The 21,529-nt window shown below is 36.6% G+C and overlaps 1 protein-coding gene across 1 annotated transcript; it reads right to left on the bottom strand.

Annotated features, from left to right (window-relative positions):
* Positions 1 to 2,780: 2,780 nt before the first annotated feature.
* UHMK1 (U2AF homology motif kinase 1) lies at positions 2,781 to 21,365 on the bottom strand (the record flags this gene model as incomplete). Its single annotated transcript, XM_079728147.1, has 8 exons — positions 2,781 to 2,927; positions 6,407 to 6,495; positions 10,241 to 10,339; positions 10,490 to 10,566; positions 16,661 to 16,755; positions 18,658 to 18,849; positions 19,487 to 19,779; positions 21,098 to 21,365. The coding sequence occupies 8 exons, from the start codon at positions 21,363 to 21,365 to the stop codon at positions 2,781 to 2,783; spliced, it is 1,260 nt and encodes a 419-aa protein (XP_079584273.1).
* Between the last annotated feature and the right edge of the window lie 164 nt (positions 21,366 to 21,529).

Below are 21,529 nucleotides of genomic sequence, written 5' to 3'. Positions count from 1 at the left end.
AGGAAGCACAGATATTAATTTAGGGAAAGAAAAACTACCTGAGATAAAATTTTCCCAAAATGGTAGAGGTTAAGTGACATGAACCCTCACATGTTTACCCTGCCTCTCAAAAAGAAAATTTCTGTCTTTAAAACTTCAAGGAATCAAAATCTCTGTGTATGTATTTCATCCTAAAGGATCATGAAAATTGCATCATTCAATATTTGGTTCAGGTTTAAAAAAGATAACAAGATTAAACTTCTTATAATATCAGAAGAGGGAGGGAGAATCTGCAAATGTCATCTTTGGTAGTAATGGGCTAAGAGCTATAAAATAACAATTTAAATCAAAGGAGGCACCTCCATTCAATTTTGTGGCTTAAATATAAAATATTTAATTCAATGCATGGTTACTTAGGCTCATCAATTATTCCCTCAGCTCCCTTAAAATCTAGTTAGCATCTTCTGTAATAAAATTCTACAGTGTTAAACACTACATATACGCATGAATACATCAGCAATAAGAAGACGATCAAAGAATGCTGTGAAATTCAGCATCAAGATGTTAGCAGCATACTGCAACATTAAGCTTAGAAGCCTACCTGCAGTTTATTTGTAAGGACTTTTCTTTTTGGTGGTAGTGGGGGGAGGGAGAATGAGAAAGGTATATGTGCTAACCTAGAATACTTGCCCTTAAAAAGAATTCATTTCCATTCTGTGTTCATCAGTATGTATGGAAAGACCTGGTGTTTTTAATCACCATGGAAGCTGCTACCATACAAACATTTATGTTTTAGGAGAGCTTTGGTCTCCACAATACTCTCTTGAATTTTTATTTGAAACCAAACCGGCTAATCAACCTCTGAAAAGGCCAAAATGAAAAATAATACCTCTTCCTTCTAAGGGCACATATTAGAAGCTTACTCTACAGTTCTCCCTTGGGCGCCATGCCACAGATCTTTTGGCAATTCATTATACCAAATTTGGCTTCATAACAAATATTAAGGAGAGTCCTGAATAATTAGGTAACTGTGAATAACTAAAATATCAAATGGTAATTGTCTGAATAGGGTAAAATAATTCATCCTCTAAGACATAAATTCTTAATTGGGCTCTCAATAACCTGCATGGCACACACAAGGAAAGACGATATGAGGAGGCTTCCAGCAGGGAAAGATATAAAAGCTTTTTCCTTAGGAAAATAAATAAATAAATAAATTTTTCATTTAGTTAAGAAAGCAAAAAATTCATAACCTGTATACTTTTCTTTTTTTGTATAATCAGTGCTTTATAAAGGTTTCCTAAGATTTAAACCTTTGAAGACAATCTACTGTAAAGTGGGAGAAATCCATAATTATAATTCCTAAAACCATGCAGTCAACCTGTGCCCATGAACTCACGAATACTAGTTTCCTCTATTGGGGGACACATTAGATTGCTATGAATCTTTTTAAGAATTCTTCATAAGTTTTTCTTCTTTTATATTTCCACCTTATTAGAGCTACACCTTCCTTAACTTCCTTGTAATTAGAAGTCAGATCACCTGACCACCTAGGATGCTTTCCTCTAACTTCTCTTCAGCTAAGGATAGAGGTAAAGAATGGGGGAAGAGGAAAAAAAGGAGTGGGAGGGAGATGAGAGAGAGAAAGAAAGAAACAAATAATCCTTGACTATGCACCCTTTGCCTATTTTTTTTTCCTTTTCCCTTCACTGAACAACTAATTCTTTCTTTCTGACCCACGTCAATTTTTCATCATAGTAGACAGAACTCTATCTTGAGAAATTTTACAGTGATCCTAGAAGATTCAGTACAAAACAGATGAGCTAATGCAGGGTCTAAAGCAGACTGAAAGAAGGGGCAATTTATGTGTACCAAAACTTTTACAAGAGTTTTCTCACTTTAAGAGAGTTTCAATGTAACCCAGTTTAGACTTGTGTGTTCTGGGCCTCTCAGGAATGAACTATTTTCTCATTTCATTCTATCAGACAGACCGACTCCCAAAAAACTTGTATCCTAAATCTTACAGATATTAAACAGGTAGGGAGGAGATGGGCATAGACTGTATTAACTCACAAGATTCACACTATAAAGAAAGCTACTCAAATTTTCTCTAATCTTTCACACCTGCACACTCACTCGAGCATACATACTGGACATAAAAATTGTGCAAGATCAAGCATTAGCTTTCTATTTTAAAAGCCTTAATTAAAAAAAAAAATGTAGATAGGCTCACTGCAGTTTCTTTAAAGGAATATTCAGTACTACAGTACTCCTTTAAAAAAATTCGTAACTCAGTGTTAAGAACACAGTAGGGAATTGCTGCTTAACAATTACTTAACATTACTGAGAGCATCCAGTGCCAACTACAGATATCAATAAGGAAGACCCCTCTGACAACATAAAGGAATAATCTGTAAGTGATGTCACCAACTCTAACAAATTTGTTAATAATATTCACTACAACATGATATTATTCATCCTTGCTTCATGATCACATGAAAGAGTTAATATCTTTTTAGGTTACATACTGAAGAGCAGTACTTGCCCTACTGCACAAAAAAAGGTTGCCCACATGGATGCTCTAAAACCCCTCAATGTATAGCTGAGAGGTCTTGTCCTACTCAGTGCCAAATGTTTGCAATGCAGTCACTGCTTGAGCAATGGCTGCACATTGGTAGGATTGAATAAATATACAAAGTATTCCCTTAAAATGATAAGGGGGTACTTCTGCATTCAGATGTAGAATACAATAACCCAGGAAATAGAAGAGGAGAAACAGGAAATAGTCCTTAGGTTACTGATTAAAGCAAAGTTTGATACAGATATCCCCGCTTGTAGGCACTCAGTGGGTAAAATGTAGCCACAACAAACTTCCCATCAAACATCCTTCCAGTCAGTAATTTCTGAGCAGCTTTGGAATCACCAGCATTTGCATACTCAACAAAGACCTGTAAAAGGACAGAGAAAACAAAGTAACTTCATTTTTATCAAAATTGTTTTAGAACAGTGCTTCTCCAACTTTAATGTGTGTTGTGTGTATATATATGTGTGTGTGTGTGTATATATATGTGTGTGTGTGTATATATACACACACGCACACACATATATATACATACATATGTATGTATGTATATATATATATATATATATGAATCACTTGGGGACCTTGTTACAATGCAGATTCTACTTCAGTAGATCTAAGGTGGGGCCTGAGTCTCTGCATTTCTAAACAGACTTCCAGGTGATGCCAATGCTGCTGGTCCAGGGACCACATTTTTGAACAGCAAAGTTTAGAATACTTCCTTAGAACTCATTTCAATTCTGAAAAATTCCATCAAAACATACATCCTTTTGTCAGGTTCATAAAGGAGTGCTGAACAGTGCTAGACACTTGCTGAAGACAGGGCTGAACAGCCCAGAGAACAATGACATTTCGACAGTGTCTCAAAGAAGATTTGCAGAAGCCACAACTATAGTAAGGAAGAGGTTTAAAACTAGGTAATTTCCTTTCCCATAGGTAAATGAAATAGCATAATAATTTATTAGTTCTTTTTGATGATCTAAAGCAAAAGTTACAGGGAGGTGACATGACTTGAAATGACTTGTCCCCAGTTACCCGTAAATATGTGAGCCAGGAAAAGAACTGCCTTCCCTCCTCAGTTGTATGCCTCATTTGTTACATCAATATTCTTCAAACTGAGGTGCGAGCATCCTAGGACACTCAGAAACTTTCAAAGTGGAAGCAAGAATAGACAGTTTTAAGGACATCAATTTCCAAATTCTTAACTTTCATTTGTACCTTTTCCTAAAACTGGATCTACCTAGAAGTTCAGGCAGGTTATCCCTTTTCATTTCCCCTTTCATAGGAGCCCTTTTCCCAGCTGACGAAGCGAAGTTATTATCAAAGGGCATAAAAACCTTCAGGGCATAAAAAGAAGCAATTTCAAATACAGTACTTTTTTTAATGGACTGTTTCTTCATTGATAAACAAAGCTCCATGCCCTGTCTATGACTGGTCACTCCCTGTCTCATGCAAATATTTCTGTTAAGGATGATGTGTGACATTAGACCTAGGATATTTTGGCCTGTGATGGGATTTTCTGAATTCATATTTACTGTAAAAGGGACAGGTAGAACTGATTTCGTCTCTTCCATTCTATGACATTTTAAGCTATGCATTACTCTTGAACACAAAGTAGAGACCATACAGCGCTAAAAATTGATGTTCATTTTTTCACCTTAGATATACTTAATATTTTATATCTCCTTTTCTTACCCAAAAAAATGAGCTTAGCTGTAGTTTCTAGCAATATATACTTTTTCACTAAATACAAAAGGAAGATTAGATGATGTTCAGTGAGAAAAATGAAGCTCTTTCTGATTTTTTAAAATTGCTTCATAATTACTCCAAAATCCATACACCAAAGTTCAATAAATGAGTAGACATGCAATTATAGAAGGAATACCAAGCTTTCTATCAGATTCCTTGCTTCATAGATAACCTATAATTTTACACATTACATCATTCTGAACTAAATAAAGAGGAAACATATTTTATAACTTACTATGTAATTAAATAATTATATTAGAGCTCTATCATTTTAATCTTGACTACTTTTTATAATTGTAAGATGCATCCCATAGTCTACTTTCCAGTGTTTTTTAAATATTCCTTAAAAAAAATAACATGTTAATTTGAACTGAAATAGTCAAATTGGCTTTACCAACTAGGCAACATGTTCAATAACCCAAGGAAGTTAAATCTGTGATTCTAAGAGTTTATCAAAAGTTGCTTTCACTCTCCAGTGAATGTCAGTAGAAGCTTCTTATTTCTTTTGGTGATAAAGCAAATGTCTTCTTGCTCATAAAGACTTATTTTTTTCATATCATCTTAAAGATGGATACTTCCCCCCTGAAAATACTCCCCCTGTTTCTCTATGCTGTGTTTCCCATTCTATTTTGACCACTCAGATTAATATCAAGTCAGATCACATTAGTCCTCAATTCAAAATCTTCCAATACCTTCCCTTCTCATTCAGAGTAAAAGCCAATGTCATCTCAAAGGCCCACAAGGCTCACTCTACTTGATCTGTCCCTTACACTCCCATACTTCCTTGATCTAATCTCCTACTACTCCCCATTTTTCTCACTCTGCATAGCCACACTGACCTCCTCAAACCTACCAGGCATACTCAGGGCCTTGGAACTTGCTGTTCTCTTTGCTGGAATTCTCTTCCTTACCTCCTTCAAATTTTGACTCAAGTGTAATCCACTAGTGCTTCCTCACCTGCCTATTTAAAACTGCAATCCACCCCTCCACAGCACTCTTTAGATCTCTTCTCCAATCTCTTTTTCCCCATAGCACTTTTCACTATATATTCTTTTATGTTTTGATCACTGTTGTATCCCAGTGCCTAGAAAATAACAGATGCTCAACATATACTGGTTGAATAAATAAGCAGCAATGATGTATTCAGTATGTTCCTGACACTGAATGAGGTAAGCGCCGTTATTACTAGACTGGCAATAATAACTTTTCACTAAGACTAGAGTGAGATTTCTTTTGTTTTTTTTTTCAGTTGCCAAGAATTTTCATAATATTGAACCATGAAAAACAAAATCTACAACCAGAAGTGATTTCACCCACCAGGGGACATTTGGCACTGTCTAGAGACATTTTTGGTGTCACAACTGAGGAGGAGGATGGAGGGAGGGCATCTAGTGAGTAGAGGCCAGGGATGCTGCTAAACATCCTATAATGTACATGACAGCTCCCCTAACAAAGAATTATCCAGCTCAATGTTAGTGGTGTTGAGGTTGAGAAACACTTAGAGTAAAACAATATTCTGTTTTCTGAAAAATAAAAAAAAAACTACAGATAAAAGAAAGATTTAACTTAGGATACAGAGTTTTCTTTAGAAACTGTGATCATAGTTTTAGCCTATACATTTTATAGACGGAAAAACTACAGTTCATCACAAAGCTAGTCAAGTTGAAACTGGAACTCAGCTTTCAGGATTCTCAGTCCAGTGTATTTTCCTTGTTTAAATTATCACCGATAATTCTATTACAATTAGAATCTAACCTAAATGGTTTCCTAACTATACTTAATTAGAACAAAATTAGGCCAAATATTTCTGTAGCTGACCCTGACCTAAATTAGCATATGATTCAGCTGGCCTGTATATAATGGCTTAAAAGTAGGTTAATATTTTTTAAAAAAACAAATTTTAACAGATAAAAAAGTATATGCATATTATAGAACTTTTGGAAAAAGTGAAAAGTACAAGAAAATAAAAACAGCCATAATGCAAAATTCATAATCCCTAGCAACATTCTGTGTACATCTTTCTACAAAATTAAAACATTTTGTACAGGATTTTAATAACCTCTGAATCATTCTGGAATTATGAAAATATTCACTTACTTGTCCTCTGCCAGGATTTTCTTTTGGAACAAGCAGAGATACCACTGGTCCATATTTTTGACACTCCTCTTTTACATCTTCTACAACATCTGGTTATTAATAAACACAACAGTAATCAGATGTAATTAATGAGCATTCATTATTTTCATATTTTAAATTAAAGAATTCAGGAATCCATATCTAAGTAATGAGGTCATTTTCTATAACTTCTAAAATTAAGCTTAAGTTAAGAATATAAATTCAATGCATTTAATAATTCTTTTTATATTTTACTTTGTTTTGAATAGTTAATACATTCAAGTGACTCGAAATCCAAAAAAATAGTCTCCTTCCCACTTTCCCAAATGTCATTCTGTTCCTCTCCCTGAAGACAATAAACATTATCAGTTTCTTCTGTATCCTTCCATAAATCTTATAAGCTTATACAAGCAAACATGATCATATATGCTTTAAGTAAAAAGTTCTAATCTTGCTTTTTTCAAATTAACATTACATTTTTAGATCTTTCAATATCATGACATGAAATTTTCTCATTTGTTTTTATGGCTGTGTAGTATTTCACTCTATACATGGTTGATAAATTCTCTAATGTGTCCTACTGCTGAATAATTAAACTATTCCCAAGCTTTTTGCCATTATAAACAATATTGTGATAGATAAACTTGTACATATCTCATTTCACTTGTGTATTTCTAAATTAACTTTCTAGAAATGGAATTGCTAGGTCAAAATGGATATCAATTTGTAATTGTTAGAGTTACCAATTTGTTTTTCATAAAGGTTCACCAACTTAAACTTTCTCCAGTGATGTATGAGGATATGTTTTCCTATACCTCACTCACAGGAGGGTTTTCATATATTTTCTTCACTGTCAATGTAATAGGTAACAAAGATATCATAGTATGGTATTAACATTTCAATAAATGAGAATGAAATATGTGTGTGAGATACATTGTACATCCTTTCATATAAATTGTCTATTTGTATCCTCTACCCATTATCTACTGGCTTGATTTATAGGGGTTCTTTCTGTGATAAGAGCTGTAAATATTTTGTCTTTGGTGGTTTATGCAAGGTAAAATTTGTTAAATTAAAATTTTACCTCTTTGGAGTTTTGTGTCAGACTAGTAAAAGGCCTTCCCCACTCCAAGAATATATATATTTTTAATCTCCCATGATTTTTTAGTTAAATTTTTTTTCCTTTATTCTCTCCTTCCTGCCTGCCCTTCTTCCATCCTTCCTTCCTTCCCTCCTTTCTTTTTCTTTTTTCCCTGTTTTACTCCCTCCCTTACTTCTTTGTTTTGCTTTAAACTCTAACCTGTACATGATTTGCAATTTATTTTGGTCTAAAGTGGAAGGTTTGAATCTAACTTCTTCCCCACCACCATCAAGATTACAAGACAGCTGTCCTAACACTTATGATTTCTAGCAAGGCAAACTTACCTAAAACTAGTGTTATTTGAAGATGACCTTGCTAATTAGAACTAACAAGGCATTTAATGGTACTACATAGTCTGTTGCACTTTAGTTCACACAAGACTCTTAAACAGTAAGATTTAATAGCAACATTTAAACATTTCAATGCTCAATGTATTTAGAAGTAGAAAAAAGGTGTTACATAGCAATATACCCAGAAAAGAGTAGGTATAGTCTACCCTAACGTTTATTCAATGAAGTCCAAGCTTGAGTTTTACAGCAATAAAAATTATTAGGAGGAGACAGAATTTAGTACAGTAGGTAGACAGACTTGAAGGACTTAAGTAGTGGGGCTTCCCTGGTGGCGCAGTGGTAGAGAGTCTGCCTGCCGATGCAGGGGACACGGGTTCGTGCCCTGGTCTGGGAGGATCCCACATGCCGCGGAGCGGCTGGGCCCGTGAGCCATGGCCACTGAGCCTGCGCGTCTGGAGCCTGTGCTCCGCAACGGGAGAGGCCACAACAGTGAGAGGCCCGCGTAGCACAAAAAAAAAAAAAAAAAAAAAGGAAAAAGGACTTAAGTAGTAATTTGAATTAGATGTAGAGATTATTTAGAACTACTGTACCATAAGGACCTGATTAAAACAATGCTGAGGGCAAGACTATTCTTTCAGATAAAAAGGCATCCTAAAAAGTAGAGACTGGAGATTCCTACAACTGTCACAGATTCAAAGAAATTATGTTTGTTTCATTTGTCAGATAACTATATAAAGCTGATTTACCCTTACAAGAGACAGTATGGTAAAATTAACTTCATCTGTAATGGTTTAATTTTCCACAAAGAAAATGTTTAATACTAAGCAATTAATATTTTTATGTTTGGTCCTGCTTTTTTTTTTTTTTTTTTTTTTGCGGTAGTCAGGCCTCTCCCGTTGCGGAGCACAGGCTCTAGACGCGCAGGCTCAGTGGCCATGGCTCATGGGCCCAGCCGCTCTGCGGCATGTGGGATCTTCCCGGACCGGGGCACGAACCCGTGTCCCCTGCATCGGCAGGCGGACTCTCAACCACTGCACCACCAGGGAAGCTCCTGGTCCTGCTTTTTAGTCCATTCACCACTCTGCTTCCAGAATGCTCTTATTAAACACAAGTTTGACTATATCACTCTCCTAGTTTAAATTTTAATAGCTCTTTATTGCATTTAACAAAGAACAAATATTTATTGAGTACTTATCAGAAGCCAGGGACTATTCTACCCCTGATGCAAAGTTCTCTTGTGTAGTTTATATTCCAATATTACTATCTCTGGGATTAAAGTCAAAATTCTTAAACACAGCAAACAAGTCTATTAGATATCTGTATTCTGGCTACCTCTTTAACTTTAACTGACTGTTCCCCAATAAATATCCTAAGATACAGACATACCAAACAATTCGCTGTTCTCTGAACATGCCACACTTTCTCTCATCTCTATGTCTTTCAGCTACTTTTAGCTCAACCCCTCAACTTTTAGCCAAGCAATTCTATTTACTAACAGAGCTCAGATGTTACCTCTGTAGAGATGCCCATTCATGCATCACTCAGATTGAGTTAAATACCCCTCCTCTCTGCCTCAGTACATTACCCTACCTTCAGATTTATCAAAACTATAATTGTTTATATAACTGTCTCCCCGATCACACTGAAGTCATGAAATAATTCCAGAGTGGCAAGTATATACTCAGTAAATATGTCTTGAGTGAATGAATTATTAAAAGCAAAACAAGAGAGCTAAAAGGAGAAGTGAAAGATTAGGGCAGGACTAGAATAGACAGGGAGAAAGAAGTTGCTGGGAAAGATAGCCTTCTTTATTAATTTTGTAAAGGCCTATGAGATGTAAAAGAGTTGAAAGGACCTTAGGAATTGTTTTAGTGTACTCGAACTGCTATAACAAAATGCCACAAACTGAGTGGCTTAAACAACAGACATTTATTTCTCATAGTTCTGAGGCCTGGAATTCCAACATCAAGGTGCAGGCAGATTTGTTGCCTGGTGTAGACAGCTGCCTTCTTGCTGTATACTCACATGGCAGAGAAAGAGAAAAAGAGAGGGAGGAGAGAGAGACACCTCTCCTGTCTCTTCTTTTTTAAAGGGCATTAATTCCATCATGAGGGCCCCACCTTTAAGACCTAATCTAACCCTATTACCTCCTGAAGTCTCCAAGTCTAAATACTATCACATTGGGGATTAGGGCTTTGTCATATGAATTTGGTGGGGGACACATTCAATCTATAGCAGGAATCAAAAGTGAGAGTATTTTAGAGATCATATAGTTCAATATGGCTCACTATATAAATTAGTAAAATATGAGAATCTTATTAATTGGTATGATTATTCCACACAGTTAGGAAAGACACATTAAAATATAATTTAGGAAACACTGACCTTCATATTCTTCTTCATTCTCAAGATAATCATCATCCAGCACATTCAGCAGTCTTAGCACTGGAGTAGGAAGCATCACCAAATCTTCAATATGAGGGGCTGTTAAATTCATTACAACATGGTTAAATGTAAACTCTCCCAAATAAATTGATGACTACCAGGCAAAGAAGCTTGGGAATATAAATTAGCTCTAATGTTTTATTTGATTGTAAAATAACCAAGAAAAAAATAAAGACGTATACAACTTACCAAAAGGAATGCTAAAGAAGGGGCTGCACAATGCCATTTCAGCAGGAATTCTTCTGCTTGGATCATCATGAAGCATGCTAAAACACAAAAATAGGTATCTTTACAATTTTTGTCAAATCTTCTGAAAATGCAACCATTAAAGAAAATAAGAACGTCTAAATGTACACCACAGCATTAATCATAATAGCATGACTTACTGAATCATTCATCTACAAAAAAATAAATGCTATTTATGAGTAAATAGTTCAATAATTATATATACTTAAGACATAATATTATATTTTAATTTAAAATCTTTCTGATTAATAAATACAACATGGGAAAGTGATCCACACTCTGTAACACTAAGTGAAAAACAGCTAGACGTAGATTTAGGGTAATCCAATTAAAAAAAAAAACAAAAAGAGGTGAGATGACTTTTGAGCCTTGTCAAATCCCCCTAATAATAAAGCAACTTGATAGCAAAATCAAAAATCTATGGACAACATCTCTAACAAAAGTAGGTAACCCCACTAGACTCCAAAATAAAAGAGGCTAGGGAGAAACCATCAATAGCAGTAGGACTTGCACCACATTGGCATGTATGCAGAAGGAAGCAGACAAAAATAACAGTTAATCTGATGAACCAGAGAAAAAAATAATCCCAAAGAACCAAAAGGTATTCACTGGAAAGCACAGTTAGCCAATTTGAGAAAAGCAGCTGAAACTACCAGGGGTTATACATTCTAATTCCAAGTGAATGCAAGGGGTCCTCTGTAAGACCTGAGGGGGCTGAAGTAATCTGGACACTAGAACCTCTCAAAACCAACCAGCTGAAGCTCCCTTCCAGGGCAGAGTCCTGCAAAGAAAAGAAATCTTGGGAAGAGAATCCACATTGATGGGGTAAATAAATTGAGAGAGAAAGAGACAAAGACACCAGGAAAAAAGCAGGGAAGAGCCAAGAGATCTCAGGAAGAGAAAAAAAACACTTTTTCAAAAAAAAATTACACAAAACAACAGAAGGAGCCCTGTGTAGTTAGAAAAGCTACACCTTCTTCTGTAAGTTTAGGAAAATGAATTGCATATAAAAATGAACCACATAAAAAGTATTATAACTAAGTTACTATACAAGAAAAGAGAATTGCAAAATAACTGCCCTCAGACAATGAATGCATGCAAGAAAGACATGACCACAACACAGATGAACACTATAACCTATCATTTCAAATGAGCTAAAGGCATTTTTTACAAAGATACAAGATATGAAAGAGTAACATAAATCAAATTAGAAAATTTCAAAAATCAGATAACAGAACTCAGGAGAAACAAAAGGAAAAAATAATTTCATAAAATAAGCTTAAGCTAGAAGAGACATAAAGATGAATAAACACAAGAGATAATGTCTTAAAGACAAACAAGGCAGAAAAGAGAAAAAAAATTTTTTTTTTTTTTTTTTTTTTGGCGGTACGCGTGCCTCTCACTGCTGTGGCCTCTCCCATTGCGGAGCACAGGCTCCGGATGCGCAGGCTCAGCGGCCATGGCTCACAGGCCCAGCCGCTCCACAGCATGTGGGATCCTCCCAGACCAGGGCACGAACCCGTGTCCCCCGCATCGGCAGGTGAACTTTCAACCACTGTGCCACAGGGAAGCCCCAAGTGACTTTTAATACAGAGTGTCATCAACACGCTGTTTTCAACAGCAACACTATATGCTAGAAGAAAACAGAGTACAGTTGACCACTGAACAACTCCAGGGTTAGGGGCACACCCCCTCCCCACAGTGTAAAATCCATATAATTTATAGCTGGCCCTCCATATTCACAGTTCCTCTGTATCCACGGTACTGCAGCCGCAGATTCAACCAACTGCAGATCATGTAGTAACATACTATTTACTACTGAAAAAAATCCATGTATAAATGGACTCTTGCAGTTCAAACCCATGTTGTTCAAGGGTCAACTGTAATTTAAGACACTCAAGAAAAGTGTCTGCTAAGGATTTTTATACCCAGGTAAACAGACTTTCAATTATAATAAGCACAGTTTAACTATTATTAATATGCAAGGGACTTCCCTGGTGGCACAGGGGTTAAGAATCTGCCTGCCAATGCAGGAGACACGTGTTTGATCCCTGGTCCGGGAAGATCCCACATGTCACGGAGCAACTAAGCCCATGCGCCACAACTATGGAAGCCCACACACCTAGAGTCTGTGCTCCGCAACAAGAGAAGCCACCGCAATGAGTAGTCCCCGCTCTCCGCAACTAGAGAAAGACCACGTGCAGCAACGAAGACCCAACGCAGCCAAAAATAAATAAATAAAACAAATAAATTAAAAAATAAATAAAACAGTATTTTTTAAAAATGTTAAAAGAAAAAACATGAAGAACTCAGAGAATATTAATCCTATGATCAAGAGAACAAGCTTTAGTAAACTAAAATGACTAGAGAGACGTCAACACAAGGATCAGTGATGAACATTAAATATCTAGTTACACATAGAACTGAGATTAAATGAGAGTGTTTGAAAACAGAGTGCATAGCACGTAATGGCTATATAATTTGACAATGCAGATATAACTATTTTTCAAAAGAGGGAAGAATGGGAAAAGCATATGCAAAAACAACTGTTTTCAGTACTCTTACTATACCACTATTATTGAGACTGTTTTAGTGTAATGTGGAATGAAGCAAATGAGTAATTATGAAATATTCTAATCTGGCATTCTCTTTGTCCTTAAGAACCAGAATTCCTGACATAAAAGATAAGAGAAAGAGATGTAAAACAGAAGAAGTAAAAACACTGTGGTTCTGAATTTAAACTGGAAACATCAGTATGAACTCTGTCCACTTAATAGGCCTTGAAACAATGACCGCCCCAGTAGCAGTGAGTATTCCTAATACCCAGATGGTGGTTTTTAAAATACCATTTCCTACTAAAAGAAACCAGGCTTCTTGGAGAAATGCTACTTCCAGGTCTGGGGCAGGAAATGTATACTTTGAACTAGGAACATCTTACCACACCAGCTAAAAATGAAACTATTACAGATAATAAGGTCTGCCAAAACCAACTTGCAGAGGCTCACATTCCTCAAAGATGGGGTAATTTCAGCTTCAATTAGGATAAGAACTGCAATGGATTGAAATATACCAAATATATTTAAATTCACTAATTAATAATGATACTTTGACCTTTCAAAAAGGGGATGGTCTGCTTTGGAAGATGACAGGGAATCAATTCATTATGAAAACAAGTCAAGAGAATCAAGCATTTATTTCGTCTTAACTAAATGAAGAGAAAATGACATAATAAGAACATCACCATTCTACAACCCCTAACAAAGTCATGGATCTAGGCACTAAGTATTAACAGTTCTTAACACACAAAATGGAGATGGCCACATTATGTGCTGACATAAAAAAACAGAATACCATCTATAGTCTGGAAAAAAAAAAACTCTCTAGATACAAATATACAACTACGAATTTACAGAAAATAGGGAAATATGTTAGACTATACTATACTACAATAACACAATCTGTAAAATTCAGACTGTGGACAACTATACTGAGTCAACAACTCAGGCTATTCAACAAATAAACAAAGGAACAGGGAGAGTAGGAGATGGAAAGAGACCTTTTAGAGTAAATGAAACTTAAAAGGGATTTGTTTTTTTTTAATAGGAGGGCAACACTAATCCATAGTGTTTAGGGATGCACACTTAGGTAATAAAACTATAATGAAAACAAGGAAGTAATAACCATGAAAGTCAGGGTAGCGGTTACTTTTAGGGAGGAAGAAGGGGCTTGAGATTGGGATAGGGTACGTAGAGGACTTCAGGAGTAGCTGGTAAAGTTCTAATTCTCAACCTGAATATAGTGGATACAAGAGTATTCCTAAGCATTCACTAAGCTACACATTTGTTTTCAGTATCTATGTTTTAGTCTACAATAAAAAAAAAAAAAAGGTTCGAATAATTTGCATGCATATACAACAAAATATGAAGAAAAATACTGAAAAGAAATACACCAAAGTGCTAACAGTAGAAAATGAGTTTATAATTTTTATTTTTCTTGTCACAATTTTCTATAGCTTCCAAATCTAGTATTACTTGTAGAAAAAAGGGGAAAAAAAGTATTATTAAAAACAAAATAAAACCAAACCCTTCAAGCTTAAATAACAAGGTCAATTAGACTTTTAAGTCTATCCCAGAATCCATTACATAATTTGACTTCTATCCTAGAATCCGTTATATAATTTTACACTGCCTCTTTTCAATATAAAATGCAACATTTAATATCTAGTATCAGTCAGATACTGACAGCTATTTAAAACTACTGTAATTTGTAAGACACACACACAAATAAGTGCAAGTAAAACTGGTGAAGCTGACAATGGCACTACGCATCTTTGGGACTGGAGAACTGGCTACAATTTCCACAGAGTTCATGCAGCAGTGCAGCCTGGGTCTTTGGACAGTGAGTCAGGAATATTTGCTTGTGCTTTTGATCAGTCTGAAAGTCAGTTATTAACAGCTGAAGCTGATAAAACCATTAAAGTGTACAGAGAGGATGATACAGCGACAGAAGAAACTCATCCAGTCAGCTGGAAGCCAGAAATTATCAAGAGAAAGAGAGTTTAATGTGGCGTTGTCTTCATGGTGGTTCCAGTTTTGTTTTTTGTTTCTTTTTTAGCTTGGTATTGATGAGAATATCCAGTCATTTGTGCTCTGGCTAGGAATATAAAGCAAAAACTCACATGCTTGAATCATTGCTTTTTCATATTTTACAATGAACTGTCCTCTCCCCATGTTTTTATTTCTAAAATAAAGTTTGAGATTCTAGGAGGTAAGATGCAGATATCAAGCATATGTGGGTTTGTTGAACATAACTATCCTAAAGACAGAATGATTTATCAGTTTTATTAAAACACACTTTTTTTTTTTTTTTAACTTACAGAACTGCTTACTGTAGTAGGACATGTTTTGAGGGGAGCAGTCTTTCTTTTTAATCCTTTAAAAACTGCTATCTGTGACTAATAATTTGGGATTAAAGGATTTGAAGCGTTAAAAAGAAAAACAAAAAAAAAAATCTGGTGAGATCTGAGTTCCATGGACTGTAATGTCAATTTCCTGATTTCGATATTGTACTAGTTTCATAAGATGTTACCGCTAGGGGAAACTGGGTGAAATCAAAACACTACATCTGTATACTTGAAGCAAAAAGCTCCATAACCGCCTGACTCATTTCATTATATACCCATGTGTAATATCAATTATCTCTGATCAAAAACCGCAGTGTCAAAAAAAAAACAAAACCGCAGTGTCATTTCCTTAGACACCAAGATTTATAAAACAATCAATCATGCCAGATAAAAACAGACACCTTCACTTACAATAACTGACACTAATCAGAACACCCTCTGGAGCAACACCTGGCCCAGGAGTCACATGGACCAGCTTTCTCAAATAAGTTTGACAACGACTATCATAAGGGCATGACTAACTTGCCACCGAATCTGAATGGCCGTAGGTTTACTCTGAGAAACAAACATTCCTGGGTAGGAGTGGACTAATGAGCAGTTTTAATGAAGCTTTAAAAGCCAGTTTGGAGAAAATTTAAGAATAGGGTACACATCCTTTTAATTAAACCATTTGTCAGAAATCATGTTTTGTCAATTCAAAGAAAGTCTATTTTATGTCACTACATTTTTAAAGACAGGTATTATTTTCATATTAAAAAACAATTTAAAAATTAAAAAAACCCCACTGTATCTGTCCCCAGAGTTTTCAATGGTAATTATTTAAAGTATAATATATAATTACTTTACTTGAAACTTTTAGTTGGTAGTCCAAAGTAAACTTAGTCTTTAGTTAATAAACACCTATTCTCTATCATATATAGAACTGCCAGAGCTACGAAAGGCCCAAGGTACAGTGATCCATTATCTATCTTCCACTGAATAACTGCTAGGAAGAGCCTAATACCTGGTACTCACTAGGAAAAAAGAACACTCCTTTGAAAATAAATTTAGTAAAACAACTTGATTGCTTTCTTATTAGAAGCTAGCCTATATAGAATATCTAAAGATTTTTGATTCTAAGGAAGGAAAAGCTCTACATGATTAAGCAAACCAGAAATAATAATATAAATCCATTCAGAAAAAAAAGCCAGTTTAAAGTACATGTAACATACCTTTTGATAAGGTCTCTTAGGTGATAGGCTGGAATTGCGGCATTCACCACTGCTTTACTGGCAAATATGTGATCAATAATAGCAGAACTGTTTGCCTAAAAAGACGGAAAAGGTCTTCCTTTGGTTATTCAATTCAGTCTGTATTTACTGAGTACTGGACACATAGCACTGAACGGTTTGGTAAATTAAATGCAACAGAAAACACTCTCTTCTGAGAGCTTACAATCTTAATGAAGGAGATTGGTACATTATTATAAAACTTCTAGAGAAGAGGAACATTTTTTCTCCATTCTCAGTACCTGACACTCTATGAACACTTACCAGATGAATGAATAAAGAAACAAATACCAAAGCAACCACACAGAAATGTAGTTTAATGCAAAATGAGAAAGTAAATGTGTGCTAGGTGAGTCAGTGTCTTCATGATGAGTCTTCAATTGGTTTTCAGACAGAAATAAAATAAACTATCAAAGAGAAACCAGGACAGTATTTAAAAATTGCATCTGTCACATTATTCATACCTTAAATCCTTGTGGAACATAACATTTTCTCCCTGAGTACTGTGGAAGTAGGTACATGAGTAAAAAGACCCGATATCATCATCATCACCTAATACCACAGGCCACACGCTATGCTAGGAACTAGGTATCATCTCTTTTTTAACCTCAACACTGTCATCCTCATGTTACAGAAAGTAAACCATAGCTTGGTAAACCTAAATAAATAACGTAGAGGTAGGGGAAGATATAAACCCTAGAGATTTAACTTCAGAGCCTATGCTCATACTCGGCAATTTTGCCTCTATAGAAAGTGATAAAATACAGAATAATGATGTTTATATCTAGGAGACAAATAATGGGGATTGCTTTAGTACACATCATGCCTCTAAATTTCACCAAAAAAATGCCCAAATGTGATCTAGTTCTGATTGGCTCTGGCTCAAGAAGAAATAGTCCAAAGAGCTCAAAGTTAGTCAAAGCTAAATGTAGAAAATTGATCTGTTTATCTATATTAGCACTAGAGAAAGAACAACGGACTGTTTGGGGTACTAATGATAAAGAGTGATACTGGTTTTACTCACATGGCAGTACTTTTTTTGCCAAAAGTAAGCATTAGGTACACCCAGTAGGCTATTAAAGTATTTATTCCAAGAACTGCTTCACCAGGTATAGATGACTAGGGGTTTAAAAGAAATAAAACTCTGTATGGTATAATGGCCACACACTATGCATTAGATGCTCAAAAAAATACTTGTTTAATATCAAAACCAATAATAATTCCTAAACATTGTACTGTTTATCAAACCTCTAACCTGAAGGATATGATATCATCACAACATTAAAGCCCCAATATGTTGGAAAACATAATGTAGTTAATTCCTAACTCATGAATATGTGAAAGGTTAATTCCTATGTCAGAGGTTTGGAACTTAGAACCCATGTCCCCAAAGAAACAATGTTATTAGCAGCACTTTCTCAGGATAGTTCACATATAGAATACAAATAAACACGAAGCAGAGTGGAACTGTGGACAGAACACTGAACTTTTGAGTAGGAGGGACAGAACTGGGGGCCCAGGTCTAGAACATCCAGTTGTACTATCTGGAGCTAGTGGTTTTACATATCTGTACCTCCAAGTTTTCATTTGTAAAAGAATAACCAATATCCATTCTAACAGTCCTCATAGAATAGTATTGTATTAGTAATATTTTAGAATATAATACTACATTACTAAACAAATCACTGTTGCTTCTTTGGGGAAATGCATTCATTCAATCACTTACGACACGCCAGGCCTCAGCTAAAAACAGTGAGAATGCAATGCTCACTAGCACATCTGTAGCTACGGGAGTGAGGAATGGCATTGAAGGTAACATGAATGCAGTAGGAGGAATATGGAGGAGATGAAGCAATCAGTGTCCTCAAAGAGAATCACTATAAATGAGTACACTTACATTGGGATTAAAGGCCCCAAAGCAAAACAGTGGTAGAGTTTACCTTCCATTCCTGAGATCTGACTGTATGTTTCAGTTTCATTCCTGAGAACATTTCCAGTAAAATGATTCCTAGGCTCCAAAGATCAACAGCTGAGGTACATTCTGTATCACTCTGCAGGCCAGCCTGGGCCAAGCAATTCTGCAGTTCTGCTTCCGGAGCCCGATACCCGTCTGTCTGAATGTACTTTACATCCTAAAGAAGATGAGTAAATATTGTAACCAATCAAAAACTGCCCACTTCCCATCCAACCAGTGTATTTACCTCTCTGAAAGTGCAATGAGCCACTGCCAAACTGAATGTCAAAATTTTGAGTCCTTGGCTACTACAATACTTCGGTTCATTAACTGGGTAGTTCTCAAAGGCAAGCTGTACACTTTCCATACAACTGCTCATTTCTTTAGATATTCTCTTGCCTGTCAGACACTGCTGATAAATAAGGACACTCTGCAAAGAGCTGATAAACCATGGAGAATGGAGTATTTGCCAGAACTGTCACATGAGTTCTGCCATTAGACAGAGTCCCAACATTGAAGACACCAGTAACAGTAATTCAGCAATTAACCAAATGCTCAAAGAAAAAAAGGCCTTCTATGTAGGTAAAGCACTTTTAATAATTCCACAGCCCTCTTGTACTAGCAACCCCTACCTGACCCAAACATATATCCCTTTTTAATGATTATGGCAATGAAATTCTTTTTATTTGCTCCATCCCCAGGCACTTCAGTATTTTACATATAAATATCTCTTAAGTCTCTACTAAATCACCTCTGTTATTTAAAAATATTTTGTTTAGACCACTGAGGGGGTGGGGAGAGAAAGTATGTCTTACCTGATTGCCTTCTTTGAAGCTAAGTCCAAAGTCAATGAGTTTAAAACATTCATTCTCGGCACTCCACAATATATTACGTGGTTTGAGGTCTGCATGGACATAACCCTCATGATGAAGAAAAGCAAGGGCCTCTAGAACATCTCTGGCACAATGCTGTATCATCCACATGGAACAACCCTGGTGACTGGAATATAAAAGCAATTCCGAAACACTGACATCCAGGAGTTCAAGCAACAGACAGCGTGATGGCACATTTGGAGAGAAGTGGATTGTAAAGACTCCATATAAAGTCACTAGAAAAAGAAACAAATTATAATACTTTAAAAACCAGACTCCGAGTAAGTGACCATTAAAGTAGATACAAATTTGGGGTAGTCTAGATAAGGATAACTTTGATGAGCAAGCAAGCCCACTGTAATTTATTTTTCCCATGAGTAAGATTTTTGGGCAACTGGGTTACTTTATTTTAATAAAATGAGGCGACCTTCAACAGCGGATTACTATTCAAAGATATTAAACATGGCACAATAATTCAAATTGTGTTTCCCAAGCACTCAGGGATGGGTGAATAGGCACTTAGGGTGCCAAGCAAAAATGATCAAAAGAAAAATCCAAATACTAAGTACTCTTACGGCAAATGTCACAACATGCAAAATCAAAATTGAAGATTGTTTCTTGATCCAAAATAGCACTCTATAATCTAAATATTAAAAGGAGAGATTGAGACTTTCAAGATGACATTTTAACCTAATCTTGTAAAGATTCAACAACTCCTTAGGTCTGCAAAAAATTTCCGTCTTAAATACCCGGGTTATATACACCATTTAGCAACCCTTAAAAAATAAAAATAAAAAAGCAACACTAGTGTTAAGAAATTCTTCTCCAAATGGTAATATTAAAAAGGTCACCTTCAAATTAAATATGGATCATGCTTGCCAGGAAATAAGACATTTCTTTATTAACAAAAGCCGTTACTAATTATAAGCTCTCGGTTGGTATAGTAACAATGAAAGCTGTTTTCATACATCAGTCATCAGTAACTATTACATATCTTACATTCCGAATATCTGAATCATGAAATATGGTCTTACCTGGGTAAAAGTATGAAGTGCTTATGTATAATTTTCACACTTCCATAGGACTACTATGTAAAATTTGGGAGTCATTTCTCCCAAATCCATACTAAATATGTATCAAGTAACACCTATACGGGTTATTAGCATTGACGTCACAAGTACTAGAAATATTTCCCATTTTTCACTGGTGTGCAAAGATTAAAACATTTCCGTATAAGACATGACAATCTAGTAAAGATATGCCTCCTTTCACTAGAGAAGATAATTCTCTGTGCTAATAGGTGCGGCATTCTCCAACGAGAACTGAATCAAAACAGAATTTATTGAGCATCTACTACGGGCAAAGCAGACCACCAACTCCACCGTACTACAGAGTGAAAGGGGGACGGAAAAGGGCCCTGGACCGGGTGATAAGGACAGGGCCAGACCCACTTGTCCAGCCTGAAAGACGGAAGACGGAACGCCAGGCTGCAAGAGGGAGTGCATGCCTGGACTGGGACTTGGCCAAGACGAGAAGGGAGACAGCGGCTATTACCGATGTTCCTGTGACCCTGCAACTGCTCCAGCGCCGCCCTCTCTTTGCGGAAACCGTACTCGGCGGCCGAGGCCGCAGCCCCGGTGGTGCCCGGCGGTAAGAACTGCTTCAGAGCGCCGGGGGGCGAGCCGGGTGTGCCGCAGCAGCGCACACGATACACCGAGGCCGAGGAGCCGCTACCCAGGCGGCTCTGTACCTGCCACAGCCGCCCGAAGGCTTCCAGAAACCGCGGCGGCTCCGCGCCCCACGCGCAGCCGGATCCCGCCATCGGTGCGGAATGAGGACGCTGACACGGAGCTGACGCGACGCCCAGGGCAGGCCGGCAGGGCCCGCGGTCACATCCCCGCCCGCCGGACCAGCGGCTCCGCAGGGAGGGGCCTGCAGCCGCCTCACCGACTGCCGGGACCTCGGGCCGCCATGACACCGGAAACC

This window comes from Hyperoodon ampullatus (assembly GCF_949752795.1).
Source record: "Hyperoodon ampullatus genome assembly, chromosome: 2".
Classification (NCBI taxonomy): Eukaryota; Metazoa; Chordata; class Mammalia; order Artiodactyla; family Ziphiidae; genus Hyperoodon; species Hyperoodon ampullatus.
Note: the sequence above shows the minus strand (reverse complement) of the source record. Positions and strands in the feature narration are given on the sequence as shown.